Consider the following 14,859-nt stretch of genomic DNA (forward strand, 5'->3'; position numbering starts at 1 on the left):
GGAGGCGGCGGGACTGACGTAGCGGGAGAGGCCTGCTGAGAAAATGAGCCCCGGGAGGCAGGCTTGGGTCTAGGCAAAGGGTGGGAAGGGAGGAGGGAGGCCTCGGGCACAACAGTGGAATACAATCCTGACTTAATGGAGCCGTAAATGGGTAATCTCCTCCCGATATTTGGGATTTACTTTAGCGCCTTAGGGTGCCCCCTGGATTCTAGTCTTCAGGGTCTAATTCTTATTTCAAGGCTAATTGATCCCACATACTTCAAGGCTATTGAGATACCAGCAATAGGGCGTACGGGGATGATGGGAATTTCGCGATAGAATACAGTGTGGGGCCCTCTTAAACAGACGTCTAAACTCAAAGGCCTCGGTGCAGGAAAGTGTATTGTATTGACATCACCTGGGAGCTTGTCGGAATTGCAAAATCTCGCCCCAAGCCCAGAAACTCCAGAATCGAAATCTGCATTTTAACAAGATCCCCCAAGGGATTCTATGCATATTAAAGTGTGAGAAAGTACTGTGCGAAGGATATTTGACTAGGGAAGACGTTAACTATAGATTAAGTGGTAAAAGCAGGTTACGAAACACAGTATACAATAGGATCCTGATTATTTGTGCATGTCACAAAAGCGTGCACCAAAATGTTAAGATGATTATGTGTGAATGGTGGCGTTATAGGCGATCTTTTTTTTCTTTGGTGTAAGGTTGCCAGATATAGCAAATAAAAATACAAGAACAATTAATTCGTTGTTTATCCGAAATTCAGATTTAATTCGTCTCTTGTATTTTAACTGGAAACTCTACTGCTTTCCAGGTTCTTCCAAATCAACGATGAACATGTATTGCTTTTGAAATTAGGCGAAAAATGTAAACCTAAAAATCTTAAACTAAGATGAGCCTGTGTAACTCATAACTATGATTACTATTTCTTCTTTAAAACGGAGTTCTGCAAGTCGTTATCCTTGATAGAGGCTATTATTGACCCCCGAAAATATGGTCATCTAAGCGATAAATTACTACCAGCCATAACATTATGCGGTGTTGTAGAATGCATTAGAAAACCTGTTTTGACGGCAGAGATCAAATGCTTTGGGGGCCGGAACAACCTTAAATAGGACACTTAACGTCTCCTAGCCTAAATATACTTATCTTTTAAATGGGATAAAAGAACCTGCCTTACAGGCAGTGTAGTGAGGTTCACACATTGGAAAGCACTTTGTGAAACCTAAAGAGCTGTTAAAGTCTTTACCGTTCATACCGTAAGCTAACTGCTAATAGCAATTACTATTGTGAGGGCCTCTCACCCACGGTGAGAATAAACGAGTCTTTCTTGAAACCTCTGCTGTTTCACCTAGCCCCACGACCTCTCACCCAGGCAGGATTCTTTACAGCTGCGAACCTGTCGGAGAAGTTTCCGGTTAGCTCCGCGCCCCACCTTCTCCCATAGTCCGAGATTGTGGAATTCTGTGAACTGCCGGGCTCCAGAACCACTCCAGGTGGTTTGCCTCTGGGGTAACGCCCCTCTGGGCCGGAGATAAAGTAACATTGTTGTAGCGTCATTGGCTGAGGAGGCGCCTGAGAGACAGCACCACAAGCCAATAGGAACCCGGCCTTTTCAGGCGGCCTAGCTGTAAGAGCCACTCAGGCCCGGGTTTGGGTTTAACTCTTTAGAGGTGAGTTCATAGTGCGTGGGACAGTTGTTGGTAGTGACTGTGCCACGTCTGCTAGGAGGTTGGGAGTCATGAAGTTGCCAGAGGCTGTTGTCCTTAAGTCTTCAACTACATTCTTAACTCTATGAGGTCCGGAGCTCTTTCTCTGTTTTTGTAGGAACTTCATCCCTGCTCTGGCAACATGAGGTTTTTCTTTTGGAACGCTATCCTGACGCTGTTAGTCACTTCTTTGAGTGGGGCTCTGATTCCTGAACCAGAAGTGAAGATTGAAGTCCTCCAGAAGCCGTTCATCTGCCATCGCAAGACCAAAGGAGGGGACTTGATGTTGGTCCATTATGAAGGCTACTTAGAAAAGGACGGCACCTTATTTCACTCCACGTAAGTAATTATACCCTGCAGGTGAAATAGTGAAGAATGCACCCACCTAGGCCAGCTCTTGGGCGAGAATAGCAGAATGTACCAGGTGTTACCTCTCCTTTAAAAAACTGAAATATCTAATTTCTTTCTTTGGGGAAAGGAAATTATTTAAAGCCAATCTTATACAACAAGGCCTTTGAAGGTCTTAATGGAAACATGTAGTCAGGATAAAGCAGTGTTTTTTTATTTTTGTAAAAATTAGAACTAAAATCTTTGAACTACTGTGAAATATCTAGGTGTATAGTTAGGCAATAAGTAGAAGAGGCTTAACGGAATTCTCACTTCTCAAACTTTGTTCCAGAGGGAAAGTAACTCAGTTCCATTTTTACTTTGGTGAAATTTACTTAAACTTTTCATAGCAACTTCATGAACAGGACATACAAGCATTTCTTTGCTTGTTGTCGGATATGTTAATGCTATTCCTTTGACCTAACTTAACTTTTGTTCTGTCAGATGACATTTTGATCAAGGCACAGGACCATGATTTGTTTCATTATTTGTTTCTTTCTGGAAACTCAAAGACTACATTGATGGGTATGGGTGTGGTCATGGAAGATTAATCCAATACCTACAGTGAAGGATTTTCAGGTGGTTACACTATCATTATTTATGTTTTATAAAGAAAGAAACTGCAACATGGAAATGTTTTCCAAGTGCAACGGTTTCCAGTTAGGCATTGGTTCTCTGATTCCATTCCAAAAGTATTTGTTGAACATTTCTTTATGTTAGGCCCTGTGCTTGATTCTAGCGAGATTTTAAAAATCTGGCTTCTTTCCATCCACATCCATTCATTCATCTATCTATCTATCAAATCCTTACTAAGTGGCCATGGGGATGCAAAGGTAACTAAGAGAGGGTTCATGTGCTCTAGCAGGACACTGTCTACAGCAGGGAGGAAGACAAATAACTCTGGATGCAGAGTACAAAATGTTGAAAGTGCTCACAAAGCATAATGGACTCTGGAATTAATCAGGCTCTAAGAGATGGGGAAAGAGAACGCCTTCCCAGAGATCATAATTGAGGCGGGCCTTGAAAGATGGGTGGAGGTTCCCCAGTGGAGAATGAGGAACGGAGGACATCCTAGAAGCAGCAAAGCTTCATGGCCCATCCTAGACCTCGTTTTCTGACAGACTGCCTCTACTAGGCATTCAGATCTGGTCTGTCATGAGGTTCTGAAGTCAATGACACTCTTCTCTGAACTCAGCTAGCCCTTGCAAAAAGTTCCAAGATGATGGCTTGCCATAGAATTCTTAATAGCCCTATCTTTTTCTATCTTTTTATCAGCAAGGTCCGTGCCACTGTGGACATTAAACAGTACTATGATTTGCATTTGAAATTTTCAATTACATTTTTATTTTTAGTTTGATCTCTTTTAGACCCAGCCTGATCTCTTTCATGTCTCAGAACCAAAAGCCTATGTGGACTTCGGTGGTAACCATGGGACATGATTTAGCACTTTGCTACTAGCGTTTTAGTACCTGAAGAGGGGAATCTTGTCATGCAGCCTCCATGTAAATGGCCAGGACCTGCTAACTCTGAGTATTGTAAAGAAGTATAATGAGTTTATAAAGCATGTTCATTGTTTTGAGAACCATATCCTATGTGGTAAATAGCCTAACCCTTTAGCCATGACAAGAAATGTGCTCAAACTGTAGGCAGGGTGAGGTGGTAGATTATTTCTTCTTTTCTTTATTTTTTTTCTAGCCTTCCCCTGTTTTCTCCAGTTGCCATTTTGCTACTTTGATCATGGTGGGGGGTGGAAATTAAGGAAAAGAATTAACAGCCTTTACCTAGATTTAGTAACCATGGTACCTGTGAAGCCTGGTAGAGTGACTGCTAGTTCTCACATATAAGATATCCTTGAATAGGATCCTTAGTACATTAAGAGGGCGCTAATGGGGGCTCAGACACTGCTCAGCCCTGAAGCCCCTCCAGGAACTCGGCAGGCTGGTTTTCCTAGGTTGACCTCTCTTCAGTTCATGAGCCAGGATATCCTGACCATTCCCTTCTTCTCTAGTCCTTGAGGGGCCACTCCTCCAGGCTTCCCTGGGAGAGAACTGGACCAGGATCTGAGTGGGGATTTGGGGTTGAAAAGTAGCCTATTCCACCTATCACAGCCATCAGCAGGCTGTACATCAGGGAAGGTTGTAGGCAGAATATGAGACACCATGTTCTTGACTCTCCCATTGTCCATATGGGTATGGACCCACGAGTGTTGGCAGTAAATTCTCCTTAGCCTCTCACCCGCCCTCCTAAATGCATCCATTTTCCATTATTTTGTCCCTCTTCTGTACCCTAGTGGCCTTCCTGGGACAGCATCACTTTGTGATTAAGACTTTGAATTTGGAGCCAAGTCAAATCCTGGCACATTTAACCTCACTTTCATCATCTTTACAATGGGGGTAATAATGGCACTTACCTCATATGATCGGTGTTAGACTTAAAAGAAGCAAAGCATTTAAGAGAATACCTGGTATACAGTAAATGTTCAGACAGCTGAGTTTATTATTCTCTTTGCTGTCTCTATCTGGGTCAGCTATGTGAAATTTGCATCAAGAAAGATGGGCAGTGAATTGAATTACTATAGAGTTGACCTGTGCATGCATGTGTGCTGTTTTTCATTGATTTCCAAACTAATAAAATTAATCACTCATGGGTGGAAAAATTACACCACAGCAATAAAAAAAAAAGTTACTAAAGAGTTCTAATGTGTTTTCTTTTTATTGTAGTCACAAACATAACAATGGTCAGCCTATTTGGTTTACCCTGGGCATCCTGGAGGCTCTCAAAGGTTGGGACCAGGGCTTGAAGGGAATGTGTGTAGGAGAGAAGAGAAAGCTTATCATTCCTCCTGCCCTGGGATATGGAAAAGAAGGAAAAGGTAACAACAGTTTGACATTTTTACTCTGGCACTAGAGTTCTTCTCTGGATTATGGACAGAAGTTAGTGTAACTGCTATGTTTTTTTTCCCCTAGAAGTAAATACTTGTATACCTTTAGAAAATGTAACTATGTCTTTGATTATCATTTGAAATGGCCAATTAAAGCCATAATATGTAAAAAGTCAAATGAACTAACAATGAAAAAATATTCTGTAATCTTATCTCTATTATTAGTATTGCTCACCAATATTGTGGGATTTTTTTTATGGTGGTATTGTATACAAAACATAACATTTACCATTTTAACCATTTTTAAGTGTACAGTTCAATGGCATTAAGTATATTTAAATTGTTGTGCAAGCATCGCCACCATACATCTCCAGGACTTTTTTATCCTCACATACAAAGTGAATCACAAGGAAATAAATAAGAATATTAACAATGGATAGTGGGGCAGGAAGTTGTTTCTGGTTCTCTCTTCCACATTCTCTACAATGGGCACATACTACATAATGAAGAGGAAAAAATTTTAAGAAATCATCAGAACTGGACAGAGAACCACTGATGTAGTAGAAATAGAGACTTCACAGCATCCTTAGGTCTAAGTGTACATTTACAAGGTGGGAATTGGGATTCCTACCCTCAGTTACCAGAGGAGAAAATAAGTGCCACAGGTTAAGCATTGCATGTGCTAAAGTGCATCTTGCTATGTAAATATTATGCACTGAATAGGAGTTACTAACCAAATTCCATTCTCATTTTAATAATGATCCTTCTAGAGGAGAAAATCAAGTTATCTAGAAAATGTTCCTCTGATGTTTAAACATACTCTTTCACTTTCTTGTATCTTTATTGTCTCGCTTTTAATATTTATGGCTATAGTATGAGTCCATTTCTCTTTCTCCATGCTATATTCAACTTGATTGTACTTTATAACAAGTAGAGATCTGAATTTGACTCATTCCCTTCAAACAGAATGCCATGAGACTAATTCTGCTAATACGCATTTAAACACTAATTTTGTAGTTTTTTTAGTACCATGTTTGCATGCCTCCTTTTGGAAAGACACCGGTTTTATCGATGACCTCTAATGCATGCCCTTCTCTGTCTAGATCTGGAATGGTAAGCTTCGGCACACAGTGTAAGTTTTGTTCTTCTGGTGCTTACAAGTGTTCTTTCATGGAGATACGTGGGATGAAGGGGTGGGGAAGAAATATTTGTGTTTACCCATACCCGGAGGCTAAATACAGTTGTAAGGAAACAAATTGAAAAAAAAAAAATTGTCCATATTTCCCAGAAGTTTTTGGTTTTGGTTTATTTTTGTTTTAGGTCCCTGGAGTTTTAACAAAGCTTTTTTCACTTTTAAAGATTTTTATCTCCCTTGTCAGAAATTTGTTCTTAATTTCTCCCTTCCACCATGGAATTTCCTCAATGTGTGTTGAATTTGCATTTTAGAAATAAGAAACCTGAGCCTTAAAGGGGCTGATGTAAGCCTCAATCTGACAGTGTGACACCAGAGCTCACTCAATTATATACTGCCTCCCAGTGGTGGAAATGGTGGTCTTGTATGTATTTCCCCGCCAGGTTTTTCTGACTCAAAAGTTAGTCAATCACTTGTACTATAATTAACTCTGAATTTTCTAGAGCCCATTAAGTCATTCCTGACATATAATATGCAATATCTTAATTATACTTGAAATTTAATACGCAGACCATTAGGCATATCTGTGTGGATATGTATGTGTGTGTGTAAAACAATTTTAAATTGCAAAGTCAAAAACAGACTGCTTTTGATCTACTAGTTTGGATTATTCCTTCTTTATTTTATTTATTTGAGTGAACTATAAGTCATTCCTACCATACGGGACAATCTTAGACAGGCTCTTCTTTTAATTGAGTTAAAATAATATTTTGTCCAGTATCACAAGTTTCCTATCATCAAAACTTTGGGATCTTTTTAATAAAACTTAACCCCCTCTCTCCTCATGTCAGGCAAAATTCCCCCAGAGAGTACGCTGATATTCAACATTGATCTCTTGGAGATTCGAAATGGACCGAGATCCCATGAATCATTCCAAGAAATGGATCTTAATGATGACTGGAAACTCTCTAAAGATGAGGTGACCCTTCCTTTTTCTTTCTTCTGTTCTCTTTTTCCCTCTTTCCCTCTCTTTCCCTTTCTCCTTCCTTCCTTTTTTCCTCCCTTCTCTTTCTCTCATCCTTCCTCCCTCTTCCTTCCTTTTGTTTAGCTCACTTTTTAAGGAATATATTTTAAAATAAAATGTACTTTTATTTATGTAAAATATTATTTGTAAGTTTTTGTAAATACTGATGCTCTGAAAATTGACTTTTTTCATAGGAAATCATTGTTTTGGATAGAAATATATTGAGATTTAAAAAACACCATTCATTCTTTTGGTTTTTTTCTCATTAATGCTTAAGTTTCACTGTTTCTTGGCCTCACCTTGAGTTTATAAAGATCTGTTTTGCTAAAACAATTCCCATTTTGGAGTTACTGCATAAGAAACATAGAGATCCTGAAAAATAGAACATGTGGACAGTTTCTGTTTAAAACTTTAGACTGGCTGTTACATGAGTTTCCTAGTGATTTCCTAGCAATTAGCAGCAGCAAGCAAATCAAGTGCCCGGTTCTGTTCAGGTTAACACCTAGAGAAAGGAGATTCCAGTCTGGATTTTCCACAAATGGAGACCTTTTCTAGCCCCCTCAGAGTTCTTCTCCCTGTAATTTATTTAGGCTTTTGCAGCCATTGCTACACATAGCTGTCTCAGTCTGGCTGCTGTGGGGAAAGAAGTGGAGGTAGATAACTATCCCTCGGTTTTTTTGTCTACCTGTACTCTCCATTTTGGCTTGGCTGGTTCAGAAATCAAGTTATTTCTTATGTTTTGATCAATTTCACTCTAATGATTAAGGCCAGGAAATGAGTGAATAACCTATGTTGTTATAAACCACAGGGTCATGAGTCACAACTACAAATTTATAACACCTCATCGTGTTATGTCATAGACGTTTTTCTATCCAAGATAAATTTGAATTCACTTTCATTTAAAAAAATATCTTGACATACAACACATTCACATGATTCAAAAAAATCAATTCAATATAAAAAGATATTTATTATGAAGTCATTCTCCCACCCACATCCTCTTCTACCACATGACCCTCCCTGCTTTGTATCCAGTTTCATTTGTTTCAGTGTTTATGCAAATACAAGCAAATATGAAATATATACTCTTATTTCTCTTTTTCTTACATAAAAAATAGCATACTGTGTACATACTGTTTAACATCTTATTTTTTTCACACAGTATACACTTGGGATATATTCTACATTTAATCCATAGTTTCATTACCAACCCTTCCCTCTTTTTTTGTTAAACAACAGCATTAAATCCCCTTAATCTTAAAAATAAATATACACCATATGTTTGCATGTTTGTGGTAGGGGGCAGATAGAGGATTTGAAATTGCTGATCTAACAGAAGGAATATTAGGGATGTGATTAAAAATGAAAATACAGATTGAATTGTTATTATGGTGACTCTAGTGGGTAACTGGGAGCAGTCTTTTGCTTATATCTTTAAATATCTGTGTTAAAAATGGAAGTTTTTAGTCTTAAGTACTCAGCAGGCTGGATTTTGCTTTAATTTCTAAGATTGGAGGGTCATGTGGTCATGTTAGAAAACAAGATCCGGATAATTCAGTGGATAGAAAAATAGCGGTCTTTTAAATGCTTGGCTTTATTTAGACTCAGATTTAGAGCACATAATATGCTTAGTGTGCATTTTTCACATGATATAAGCCTTATCTTTGTCTCAGAAATATCCTATGTCTCTACTGTAGCAGTATAGCTATAGCTTTTGAGGGGAAAAATTCCCTACAATTCTTTTACTATCATTAGAAATATATCATAAGGTAGTTGTTTAGTAGTTGTTATATATAATTACATGCCCTACTCATCCAGTCTGTGATGTTGATTGGCTCGATGTGAGCATCTTATGAATTAGAATTACTAATGTGATCCATTATTTTGTAGGTTAAAGTGTATTTAAAGAAGGAGTTTGAAAAGCATGGTGCGGTGGTAAATGAAAGTCATCATGATGTTTTGGTGGAGGATATTTTTGATAAAGAAGATGAAGACAAGGATGGATTTATATCTGCCAGAGAATTTACATATAAACATGATGAGTTATAGAGACATGTCTGTCCATTTTATATAGCATCCATCCTTAAAGGAGAGGACAACCATTTTTAAAGAAGGTCTTATTTGTTAACAATGTTCTGTTCAGGCTTTGTTTTTTATTTTTATATATTTTTCCAAATATTATTTGAAGAACTCCTTAGGGTTTCTCAGTACCCATTTCTTTCTGGTGAGTTATTGGGAAGAAAAAAAATGACTTGTCTTTGAATATAAGACTTCTGGACCATTTTCCACTTTCACATATGAAGCCTTATGTTTTACTTGCTTACTTGTAATTTTAAAATACTGCAACTGGGAGCATGCCCAACGTAAGACTAGATTATAGCACAAATCAGCCCCCTCTACTTCTTCTTCCCTCTGGTTTCTCTGAGTTAGATACTGATATTTGAAAAGCCTTTTGCAATAGCCCAAGGCTTACTATTTTCATGTTATAATGAAACAGCGTTGTCTGTAACTGCCTTTGAGTCTCTGCTTAGGAAGAGAGGAAAATGGTTGTTGAACTCGTTAAGAATTACTGCCTTACTGAGATGGACAATGCTGAAGTGAGTAACAAAGGTAATAATTTATAAATATGTATACATTGCAGTATTCTGCCTAGGATTTAATCTACATAAGGTTGGGTTCCTAGGTACTAATGACCTATCATGATTATTAGGACAGATTATTTATGTGTGTATGTCTTCATGATAATATGTGTCAAAATATTGTAGAGGAGTTAGAGAGTTGTGTGGAGTCGGTGTTTACTTTTTAAGGCTGGCAGATTACCCTTCCTGGTTCTTTAATTAATAAAGTTTATAACTAGTATATTATTACTACAATAACATTGTTTTATAAGAGAAATTTAGTAAGCCAGTCAAAATTTTCCCATTTCTGCCTCATAAAAAAAATGAGGCAGACCCACACCAGCTACTGTTGAATAGAGGTCTATCCTGGGTCAAAGAGTTGATGATTTTGTAATTTTATTTTAAATTGGAATTTTTCCTTACTACTTTTACAATGTGCCCAAATCTCTGTTTGCTAAGAATAGTCCTTTATAAGCTTACAAAGTGATCTCAAGTGCCTCATTGTTGGATTCTCAATGCTCTGAAGCCTATGAAAAAGGAGAGTAGATCTTAATGTACCTATTTAAAAGTTGAGGAAATTGTCATTCAAAGAGATTGATGGTTGTGGGTTGTGCCCAAGGTCAACAGTGAACCTGTAGAACCATATTTCAGTCCCCAAGTTCAGTATCTTTCTACTGCCTTTTACCATTGAAAAAGTGAAATTTTTCTTTGAATTCATTGGACCTAATTCTCTCTTCAATTTGCTCTCCTAGCAGTCAACTCTTTTGTCTCTGGGTCCTTATCCTTTGAGATGGTTTACTGGCTGTTTCTGGTGTTTCTGAATTCTCCCCATGATCCAGAAATGGCTCTGGTTTCATTGAGTAATCTTGGGCTGAGCGCTGAATTGCCTCAAAAACCCTGTGGTAAGAGAGCCCAGGGGTGTGTCTTAGTCCTTTCATACCTGTTTACCTCTAGGTGTTTTGTTTTTTTTTTAAGACTTATGAAAAATTATTACATCCTATACAGACTACTTTCACCAATTATATATTGACATTTTTGTCATTAAAACAAACTTCTTGAGAAGAACATAAATGACACCTTTTTCTGATGACATCAGCTATATCTAGAAAACTTTTTAAGTTGTCACTGCTGTTTTCCTCAACCTGGAAGAGTTACAAACCACAATACAGAAAGTTGTACTCTGTGCTACGGAGGGGAAAGCTTGTCATATGGTGATACTTCATATAAACATTACTCTTGCTATCTATGGTAGAGCAGAAAAAGTGAAAAGAAATTTGGTTATTCGGGTAGCATATTTCTTTATCTTGTGTGAATTGGCATCAGTTCCCATCTAAATATTTAGACACAGTATGAAAATGACAACATATAAATAGGTTATAGTTGTTTTTAAGTTATCTGCCTTTTGAGTTTAGCTGTATCTTTGCACCTTTTCATTCAGAGGAATAATCAGACATAAACTGTGACTTCACTTGTATATAATTTTCTAAAATGTGTCATATTTAAATTGATACAACTGTGTTGTGGTATTCTTTTCAAAATAAAGTTTATTTGGGAAATAATTGGTTTTGTGGAAAATTCTTCAAGCCCCAGTTTCCTCAGCAGCTTTATTGATTTTCTTAACTGTTAGTCTAGGTTTTACATCGAAACTAAGTGAGGAAGATAGACAGGTAGTGAGGGGAGAGGGGTATGGTGACATTTTGAATGTGTCTCTGGTTATCTACTCTGTACATATTTGTAAGGAAAGCTGTGGTTTGTTAAAATTGTTTTGAAATAAGCATCAAACCTTGAGCATCAAGGACAATAGTTAATGGTGAATTTTTGGTGCTGGAGAAGGTGTATGTGATGTTTTGTTTTGTTTTGATGGTAGTTATTATTGTTTTGGTTTGGAATTTTATTGTGTGTCACAGGTGGACATTATGATGATTAATGCCTACTAAGTAAATTAGTGCTATAAAGTACCTTATGTAATTAAATGAAATGCTGGGTTGCCGTAAATATCACAAGAAACAATGATTTCTGATTCAGATGGGTGATCAGCCATTTGAATCTTTCCTTGTGAAAATGAATCTGTACTTCTCATCTTATTCATGACATAGGATATTGCTTACATCCATAATATAAACATCAGCATGTGATATCTCCACTGAATTGAAGATATGGATCTCAGTGTTTGGAAATTGCAAGAGAATAAAAAAGAACTGGGTGGAATGTTATGGGAAGAATATACCTCTCATCTTGTATTAAAAAAGCAAATCATCAGTATAATAATAACTCTGGGAAAAAATAACAAGGGACGTATTTTCCAGAGATGCAGAGCACTTGGACATAAGAGGTTTTGTTTTATTTTGGTTTTGTTTCTTACCCACTTTAGTTTGAATTGAAATATAAAATGTCAAACATGAATATAAAATCATATGCCCATGAAAACATTAAAATTATAATAGTACTTCTATCTTTTAATATCTGTAGCATTCTTATCAGTAAGGTTTGCATATTCCCTTTACTACAATGAAAATCATACATTCTTACATATGGGTTCAGAGTCTTTATTTGAAGGTAAATCTTTTTCTCTTCTCAAAATATTATTATGCCTTTCCTTTCAGCTTTGCCTCTGCTACCTCCAGCTCCCTGGTCCAGACTAATATCAGAAAGAGGCCTTGGCAAACATTGGTTTCATAGCTCAGTCTTCAAACACAGTGAGAGGCATAGTTTGGTTCCTAAAGGCTGCAGAAATGTAGCAGTGATTCAAATTTAGTGTACACCAGAATCACATGGGCTAGGTGTTAAAAGTGCAGTCTCCTAACCCTCTCCCCAGAGATTCTGATGAATTCTTGGATTGGGCCCATGAATCTGCATTTTATCCCACTTGCTAGCTGATACCTATATAGGTGGTCTAAGAACCTTAATTTGAAAGACAATTAACTTCACTAATTCTCTGCCCTTGAATATACAGTCTCCTGTATTTTTCTCTTCTACAAATATTCTTTTTTGCATTCTGGAAAACATTGGGAATTGGGGCAACTCATTGTGCCTAAAAATGAATACACAGTTAAGGGATAAGTTGTGTGGAGATACTATTTCCCCCAGGGTTACACATTTTTTTCTGACTATGAATTTTTACAGCAGTAAGTTAGATGATCAGTAAATATGTTTTGGTGAACATCTTGTCTACCAGAAAAAAAACCTTCAGACTTTCCCCAAATTACCCTTCTATGTTATTTTTTCAGAATTATCTACAACCCACCCTTTTGGAAGAATATACAGTTGAGATTTAGAAAAAATAAAACTATTCTCTGAAAAATATATAGATGTGTATATGTGTAGTGTATACACAGACATACAGTGTAAACTGTATATTGTGTGTGTGCATATGTATATGTATGTGTGTGTAGAGTTCTGTATCAAACACGGTCATTGAAATGCTCTCTGGAAACCACTGTGCAGTCAAATTTCTCTTTTGTCAATTTGGAGTCTGTCATTCTCTACTTTTTCTATGGTTCACTTATAATTTAGGTAAAATTTCCCAGTAGTTCTCCATGTAAAACCAACAATAATCTTTTTTTACCCTTTCAGCCTGAGGGTTTCCAAGGGATTAAGTGGCTCCTTTTGATATACATAGATTATTTTTAAGAAAAGGATAAAAACAGTCGGAAGATTCCAGGAGATGAAGATTCCAGGAGATCTGCAACACGTAGCACACTCTGTGGATTCTTTTGTTTACCAGTTCTTTGTGTCTCTGGACTGCTGATAAAGCCTCTGGCATAAAATGGATGACTTTAGTGAGTATGAGTCAGCCAATAATTTACAAAGCCAGTCTAAGTGCCTGTGAGCTAGAAAACCATCAATTTTATTTTATGATCTAAAAACAAATGACACGAGATGCTTGCTGAGGTCTTACTCTAAAAATTCAGAGTAAAGTGAATGCTGTCCCTTGTCGCTAACAGCAGGTAAATTATATTCCACAAGGGGATTTCTGGGAATTTACAAGTCATTTCATTAATTTAAAATTCCACACTGCAGTAGGGTAAAGATCATTTTCTCTTCAATAAACAGTTGCAGCAAGAACAATTCCAGGCACAATGTAAATTTAGGTATTGAGGGATAGTTTTCATTATTATAAAGAATGAAGTAAGGGTAGGGAGACCCAATGGGGCTTAGTTCTCATTTCTTGTAGCATTTTCTCATTCACTTGTTGGACTCACTCTGCCAGAGTGCATTCTATGTTACAGTAACTCTGACTGTAATTTTCACCTCTGGGTGGGGGACTAGGACAGTATAACATTCAACCACATACTGTTGGTTCTTTGCCCTTATGATCGTACCTCCTGGAACCGTTGTGTAGCTATCTTGTACAGTATGCATTCTGTTCCAGATTTTTTAAAGTTGATTCTTAAGTTAACAGCTAAATTTATTAAATAAGAAATTATACTTGTGTAGAATAACCAAGAGGAGTAGTAAAAATTCAGATTTGCCCTAAAATAAGAGACAGCATTTTACTTGCAGGAAAACAGAGAAGAATTTAAAAAGGATCTTGCGATGAAGTCCTCATCTGAGTGGCCAAATTTCCTCCCAGTATAATTGTTCTTTTCTGCTATCTTTCTACCACTGGTTCCTTGAGACTAATTACCTAAGTTTTTCCTTTCACTATTTTGCCTACATTTTATAGTATAAAATCTTTTAATAAATGTCATGCCACATACAGTATTAGTCAAGGCTTTCTTTTTGAATCATAGTCTTTAAAGACAATTAAGCAGCCAACTAAAGTTAATTAATTCTTACTCACATTAAGACTGAACAGTAAATCAATGGTGCTCCTAGGCTTTTTTTTCCCGAACATTTTACTACTATGGCAATAATTCTTTAAAACTATTAACTCTTTATCATTCACATATTTTCCCTGAACTGGGCAATATCTTACAGTTTTCTAATATTTCTTTCTTTTTTTTCAGCTGGGATATTTTATTTCATTTTTTTAACAAAATTAATTTGTAGTGCAATGACTTTTTTATGTTTCAATAGATTTTTAGTATATTCACAGTTATGCACCCATTACCACAATTTTAGAACATTTTCACCACCTCAAAAAGAAACCCCCATACCCATTAGCAGTC

At 37.0% G+C, this 14,859-nt stretch overlaps 1 protein-coding gene across 1 annotated transcript; it reads left to right on the plus strand.

Annotated features, from left to right (window-relative positions):
• The first annotated feature begins 107 nt into the window (after window positions 1-107).
• FKBP14 (FKBP prolyl isomerase 14) lies at window positions 108-11,307 on the plus strand. The gene is made up of 4 exons (XM_006201849.4): window positions 108-2,045; window positions 4,814-4,965; window positions 6,958-7,085; window positions 9,021-11,307. Exons 1-4 carry the CDS (start codon window positions 1,849-1,851, stop codon window positions 9,177-9,179), a joined length of 636 nt encoding a protein of 211 aa, XP_006201911.1. The 5' UTR covers window positions 108-1,848; the 3' UTR covers window positions 9,180-11,307.
• The last annotated feature ends 3,552 nt before the right edge of the window (window positions 11,308-14,859 follow it).

The sequence above is a fragment of the Vicugna pacos genome, chromosome 7 (assembly GCF_048564905.1).
Source record: "Vicugna pacos chromosome 7, VicPac4, whole genome shotgun sequence".
Classification (NCBI taxonomy): domain Eukaryota; kingdom Metazoa; phylum Chordata; class Mammalia; order Artiodactyla; family Camelidae; genus Vicugna; species Vicugna pacos.

Excerpts from the sequence above, each read along its gene's own strand:
- FKBP14 (XM_006201849.4), top strand. The coding sequence starts at position 1,849 with ATGAGGTTTTTCTTTTGGAACGCTATCCTGACGCTGTTAGTCACTTCT. Across the intron at positions 2,046-4,813 it reads GGCACCTTATTTCACTCCAC|TCACAAACATAACAATGGTC; the intron begins GTAAGTAATTAT and ends TTTTTATTGTAG. Across the intron at positions 4,966-6,957 it reads ATATGGAAAAGAAGGAAAAG|GCAAAATTCCCCCAGAGAGT; the intron begins GTAACAACAGTT and ends TCCTCATGTCAG.